Source organism: Hippopotamus amphibius, chromosome 14 (genome assembly GCF_030028045.1).
Source record: "Hippopotamus amphibius kiboko isolate mHipAmp2 chromosome 14, mHipAmp2.hap2, whole genome shotgun sequence".
In the NCBI taxonomy this organism is placed as follows: Eukaryota; Metazoa; Chordata; class Mammalia; order Artiodactyla; family Hippopotamidae; genus Hippopotamus; species Hippopotamus amphibius.
In genome coordinates, this window is record NC_080199.1 from 66,811,273 (window position 1) to 66,818,074 (window position 6,802).

At 39.5% G+C, this 6,802-nt stretch overlaps 1 protein-coding gene across 1 annotated transcript; it reads right to left on the reverse strand.

Annotated features, from left to right (window-relative positions):
* Positions 1–351: 351 nt before the first annotated feature.
* LOC130835745 (small ubiquitin-related modifier 2-like) lies at positions 352–1,170 on the reverse strand. Its single transcript, XM_057707563.1, has one exon. It carries the CDS (start codon positions 1,054–1,056, stop codon positions 769–771), a length of 288 nt encoding a protein of 95 aa, XP_057563546.1. The 5' UTR covers positions 1,057–1,170; the 3' UTR covers positions 352–768.
* Between the last annotated feature and the right edge of the window lie 5,632 nt (positions 1,171–6,802).

Sequence of the window (6,802 nt, forward strand, 5' to 3'; positions counted from 1 at the left end):
AAAAGTTTGATGGTTGCCAGTGATCTGGGGAGTAGTGGCGGCGGGAAAGGTGAGTATATGAAGTGCAGGGGATTTTTAGGTCAGTGAAATTATTTCGTATAACATTGTAGTGGTGGATATATAACATTATATCTTTGTCAAAACCCAGAGAACTGTACCACAGAAACAGCAACTTTTTTTTTTTAAACAAGAAGTTTATTTAAACAACAAGACACTTGACTTGAAGGGAAAACTATCTAGGATTCATTTCTTTTAGAGTAATTTATCCCTACTTAAAGACAGATTGCCCTACATGTAACAGCTATGTACAAAAAAGTTATAAAATTGTCCTTGGTTTTACAATGATAAATAAAAAACATTAAAATTCTCCAATCGAACAAGGTATGCAAGAATTTTTATGTTGTTCTTTTTTTGTTAAACAGTGAGAGCAAAATAACTTACTGGAATATAAAGATAAGAGCTGATGAGCATGCCACTAATGGAGAAAAGGGGGTATTTTCACAGAACCAGTATTTTTCCCCATTCCATCTCCATTTGATGTCGATCAAAATACCATTGGCAATTTAGTTTAAAAAAATGCAATATGCTTGTGCACATACACCAGTTACTTTATGTACAATAAAGGAATGGGGAAGGGGAAAATGAAAGAATAGAGAAACTATACTGCAGTAGTCAGGATGTGATGGAACCAAATTGCGGTTTTCTAATTGAGAATGTCTTCTTGGTCTGGAGGAACAGAATTCTGGAGTAAAGTAGCACGTTCCCTTTTTAGTAGACACCTCCTGTCTGCTGCTGGAACACATCAATTGTATCTTCATCCTCCATTTCCAACTGTGCAGGTGTGTCTGTTTCATTGATTGGCTGCCCGTCAAATCGGAATCTGATCTGCCTCATTGACAAACCCTGTCGTTCACAACAGGCTTTCATTAGTTCACTAAGTGGTGTATGCCTCTTAATCTTAAACTGCACCACAGAACCATCCTGCCCCGCCACCTTCAAATTAATATGATCGTTGTTCTCAGTCTTGACTCCTTCTTTGGGCTTTTCGTCGGCCATGGCGAGCGCCGGAGTCTCCTCAGCTGCCGCTTCACAAAAGAGGTACCAGGTCCGCACCGAACGAGCACACAAGCAGCACCAGGAGCGGCAGAAGAAGGAGGCGGCAGCGGTGAAGGAGGGAGAGAGCAAACAGCAACTTTTAAGGTAAACTATGGACTTCGGCTAATAATAATGTATCCAAAGTGATTCATTAATTGTAACAGATGGACCACAGTCATGCAAGATCTTAACAACAGGGACAACTGCGTGTGGGGTGGAGTGTATGTGAGCACCCAGCACTATCTGCTCACTTTTTAAAATAAATATAAAACCATTAAGAGTAAGATCTATTAATTTAAAAAATACAAGATAAATGGAATTTAAAAGAGTATGAAAATTTCAATAGATTTTTTTATTCCATAAAAAACCTTTTAGATACATTTTAAGAAACTAATATTAAATTTTGCTGTAGTGCCAAAGAAGAATATCCACCCTTATCTGCAAAGGTTGTTAAAATAACGTTTCATTTTTCAACTACATAACTGTGTGAGGTTGCATATTCTCTATGTAGTTCAACCAAAACAATGTTACATCAGAGTAAATGTAGAAGCAGATACGAGAATCCAGCTGTCTTCTAGTAATCCCAATATTAATAAGACTTACAAAAAATTAAGGAGTGCTTAATTCCTTAATTAAGTCTTCTCACTAATTTTTGAAAAAATATTCTAATAAAAATTGTTATTTGTATCAGCATGTGCTTATTATTTCAATTTTTAAATAAATCAGAAGTACTTAAAAAAGTGGGGAACTATTTTGAGATTAGGTAAATATTTCATTTCTTTCAAACTTTCACTCTTTGTTTTTTTAAACATCCATTGATTATTCTTTCTGGAACCAATTTTTACTGTGGTGACTGCCAGAAGGGAGATTCTAAACTTATCACTCTTTCTGGCTTTAATGGTTGGGGTTTTACTGTCATGTAGAGCACTCCTTTCTTTCACTCACTTACTCACTCATTCATTTATGTGTTTATATCAGCATGGACTCAAGGATTCCCTTCTTACTCAATGGGTTAGAATTAACTGTTACCATTATTTATTTTGCTGCTGAAATTGTCCCATATTTGGACACTAATAGCCTTTTTAAGGTGATTCCTTTGCTCCTCTCCTTTACTGTGTCTAAATATTCTTCAATCTCTTCTTTTCTTTCTGGTGCCACACAGAATTCCAGCTCTACCTTGCACCTTTCTTGCTCTGGAATCGTCCATTTTCCCAAGGAGTCCTGATTTCCTTTAGTGGAGAACACTATTTATAAACTAAGATCAGGATGCTACGTATGCTCATTGCTACTGGGCTTCTAACACTTCTCAGCAGGCAGAACTAGGCATATATACACACACACACACATACGTATATGCTCACTTAGATCTGTATCTCTTTCTATACCCATCCATCTATTTATATATTAAAAACCATGAGTTCACAATTCCAGTCCAACACTTTAGGATTTATTCTCACCTTCCCCATTTCTATTTTTGTATTTTCTCAAGCAGTGAGAAATCTGGTTTCCATAATTCTCAATACATTCACTTACTTTTTATATGCCTGTATATAACTAATTTTTAAAGCCATATTGAGTCATCTCCTTTGCCTTGACACCTCTACGCATGGAGGTTACTTCAGGCCAATCATGGCCATATCCCAGGCAGCAGATTCTGACTACATGTTATTCTAACATGGTTAAAGTCTTCCTTTCCCATCATACTCTGTCATAGTAAAGGGAATGGTAAAATAAGTCATTCTCCTTCTGTTCTGTGTGATATCCAATAGGTATTATGTTCCTATTCAGGGTCAGCTACAAAATGTGCAGCCCCAGTACTAAATGAAAATGCGGGACTGCAGTAGGGGCAGAGAGGTAAATCTTCCTTTCCTCTGGGTAACCATCACAACCATGGCTGACTGGGTGACCCTGCTCCCAAGGGAGTCCATCCTGCAAGTTGATACACACTTGGATCTGATCAAGTGTGTAAGAGAGGCTTGCCCCCAACAAACATACCATGACACTCCCTGCCCAGGTACAACATAACCATCACCACGCAGCTCCTCTAGACACCATAGGGCATACACAAGTGACCCTGACCTTCCCCATGACCCCGGCCTAGGCTCCCATAGAAGTGAGGGGCAACAAGAGGAATGTAGACCTCTTCCCACCAACATGGCCCCATTGCTACCCTGGGTGGAAAATGGCATCGGTCTGGGGGTGCGGGGGAAGCAGGACAGGACCCAGGTGATCAGAGAGTAGGAAGTGGCTGCTTAGAACTTCTCCCATGGAGTCTGGGAGGCAGGCGGCAGGAGGTGGGGGTGGGGGGGGTGTGTGCATTCAGGCTCTAATTTCTGGCATGTTACACACGGTCCAATGGTTTTATCTCAAAAACGCACATTTAAAGAAAAACTTATTAAGAATTTCAAGATGGTGAACACAGAGCACTAAACTCCAAGTGCTGAGCCCTTTTGAAAGTAGAGCCCTGTGCCACTGTACTGGTCACACATTCGTGAAGCTGGCCCTGTACCTATCACAGAGTGAGGGATGAAGATGGATCTCTGCCCTGGCTCCTCAAGACAGAATGGTGGTGGCAACACAGTCTGTGGGGACTTTAAGAGCGAGTTAGTGGAAAGAGTAGAAAGTGAAGCTGTAAAGCATGGAGCCAGGTCGGGGAGCGAAGGCACAGGCAGTGGGATGGATGGACAGGAGACATCCCATCCCAGGACCCCCTGAGAGAAGATCTGAGGTCCTGCTGGTGCACAGTGGGACCCCCTGCCCCATTTGTAGTGTTGGTGTAAACCTGACTGCATTGTATCCAAAGAATGTTCCAGCTGGAACTCTGGTGAACGTGCACCTCAGTCTTTCCCACCGGTCTATTGGCTTACCAGCCACTGAAACCATCAAAAGTTCCCCCATGTTTCTGAAATCTTTGGTATGTGCTTGTCACATAGAAGGTGCTCAACAAATGTCAGCTGAAGGAATCAATGACTGAAGAAAGGAAATAAGCACCCACACATGTTGGAACATCACATTCAAGGTAATTCCATCTAGTTAATATTCACTTGGCTTAATTCCTGGTGCTATGAATATATCGTATTTCCTTTTTTCCCGCTTGCTAAATTATGGGTCTCAGTAAGGAAGTAATTTCTTCTGAGAATCAAACAAGGTGCAAGTCAAATTTTGGAACATCTATTGTGGTTTGGGGTCTGATGCTTGTACCAATGAGGTGAGTGCTACCCAAACAAAATAACCAGGCATCAAATCCAACAGTTACTTAGTATCCCCTCAAGTAATGGTTTGCAATAATTTATCCGGTGCTATACCTCTTTGTGGGGCAATTTGGTCAATAACTTTGAAGTCATAGGAGAGGAGTGAAAGGTGAATGTGAGAACCTCAGCTGAAATTGCGGGTCCTAGGAACCTGCACATGGTCTCAGAAGTCTAAGAAACAGCAGCACCCATGACACTCCTTCCTATCTCTAACCCATTTCTTAATTCTCCCTGTTGGGAGAGATTAAGGTAGAGATGTTAAGACAGAATGTTGCGAGAAGAAATTTGCATCCCCTCCTTTTCCTTTGCACCTGCTGGGACTCTGCTTTTGAGATTAATGGGCAGTGACAGAGTGCACCTGTCAGGCTTTATCCTGTTCAGATGAAGCTGGCCCTAGGAAAAATTCTGAACTTGGTGCTGTTTCCTATCAGTGATCTCAGTCTCCTCTTTGCCTCTTCATCCTGATTTGCGTACTTAATGTTTTAATGGCTTTTCCACTATACTTGATCAAAGAATGCTTGCAAGATGTGACAAATAAAGCAATTAACTAGAGTTAAGAGCCATGAGTTCAAAGTCAAGTTCTGTCCCTTACTGGTTACGTAGCCATGAGAAAATCACATTATCTTTCTGAGGCTCCATTTCTTCACCTGTAAAATTGCTATATTGATATCATCTTGTGAATTATATGTTTATAATGTAACATTACAATCTGTTCAAGTATGAACCCTTTAGACGTTTTATAAACATACATACTGAGTGATAACCTTAGTCGGTTAACTTTCCCTGTTCACATTAAATTTAATAGAGAGGTATTATCTTCGCCTTTTGGCCAAGTAAATAGAAATGTCATGGTGGAGTTTAGCAAGTAAAGTGTGTTTATGTGGTTGTACACATTGGATAAGAGGAGTTGGAAAGGAGAAGCTGAAAAATGTATGTAGCAGGCTACTATTCTCAGGCTGCTTTGAACTTGGTTGATTCAACAATTATGCTCCGGTGTGGGAAAAAGGATTCTGAGCAGTTGGGGCAGGAGTGAATGACAGGAGTGGAATGTCAAAAATGGGCTGAAGACAAACATTCCTGTCATCCCTAGAGCATGCCTGTATTGATGATGTTTGGGGCTTTGCTGTTGTAGGTCTTAAAATCAAAATTCATTCTTTGATACCTACATGAACATTAACATATTGTTAAAGACATATACAGTAGTACCAGTATGTAATTTTGCCTTTGTTTAAAAGATGGTGTGATAGGTAAATAACATGTTTAAAACAGAAAAAAATGAGAGATGCTATTATTTGCTATATTTATAATTAGAACATAACAATCAAAAGCATATGAGATTTCATAATTTCCCAAAGTTCCATAAAAAATGCATGTGTTTTTCTCTTGATATAATAAATTACCAAATTGTGAAACAGTTTTCTACTCTTGTAAGGAAAACATTCAACTTTAAATTAAGCATTAAATTACCATTAATTACCAGCCTTACCTAATCCGGAGAAGCTGTCTGTTATCTATGAACCCAAAAATCATTTAAATGGCTTTAAAGACATTTTAGTTTCTTTGGTAGCTAAAGGAAGAGATTGAAAATTTAATACTTGGAATGCATTCATTTGCTTCATATATTTGTCAGCAGAAAAGGTGCCACCCTCAAATGGGGTAGTTAAGTGTAGTTTAATGAAGGAACTATTTGTGAAGTTACGGGCTGGACTGAAATCAAAAATAGCAAAAGATGACATGCCGCAGGACTAGCAAAAGCAGGAAATTCTTAGCATCCTGAAGGGGAACACGAATTGGAACCCATGAAAAAATGTTACCATTGCTTTCATTGTGGCTGTGGGTATAGGAGAGGGATGCCAAACAGGTGCTCTGGCCTTTGGTGGTGTGACACAACCATTGCCAACCTGCAGCCTGGCGAGAGTTAGCTGCGGGATAAGTACTAGGATCTCACTCTCCTTCCACGTGCTGATACTTCCCATGGGTCCAATCCAACTGGAAGTCAGAAGGAGCCTGTGCGACTGATGGAGTTCAGCCTCCCAGGGCACAGAGCAGGATAGAAAAACACAGAGTGTGGAAATGAAGAGGAAAAAGAAAATCTCTTGCATATACAACATTCATTTTGTTAAAACTATTTCTCCTTACAACAAATTTCAGTCCTCTTCCTGATGTATATTTCCCTTTGTTCCTCTCTAAGAAAAATATACTGAGTAATGGTTTCTTAGTATATTTTTCTAAGCATCATATGTAATTTTACATAACTTCTGTTTCTAATGATGAATTTTTTCAACTACATTTCAACCTTTCCTCCCTGTCTCTGTTTACAAATAGTTTAATCTTTTCCTGCGTAAGGCATAGATACTGCTGGACTTGCTCCAAATTCTCTATGAGAAGTTCTCACTTCTTGAAACAGTAATTATTAAGAAAAGTTTTCAGTGTCATAAATTGACATTTCATGGCAT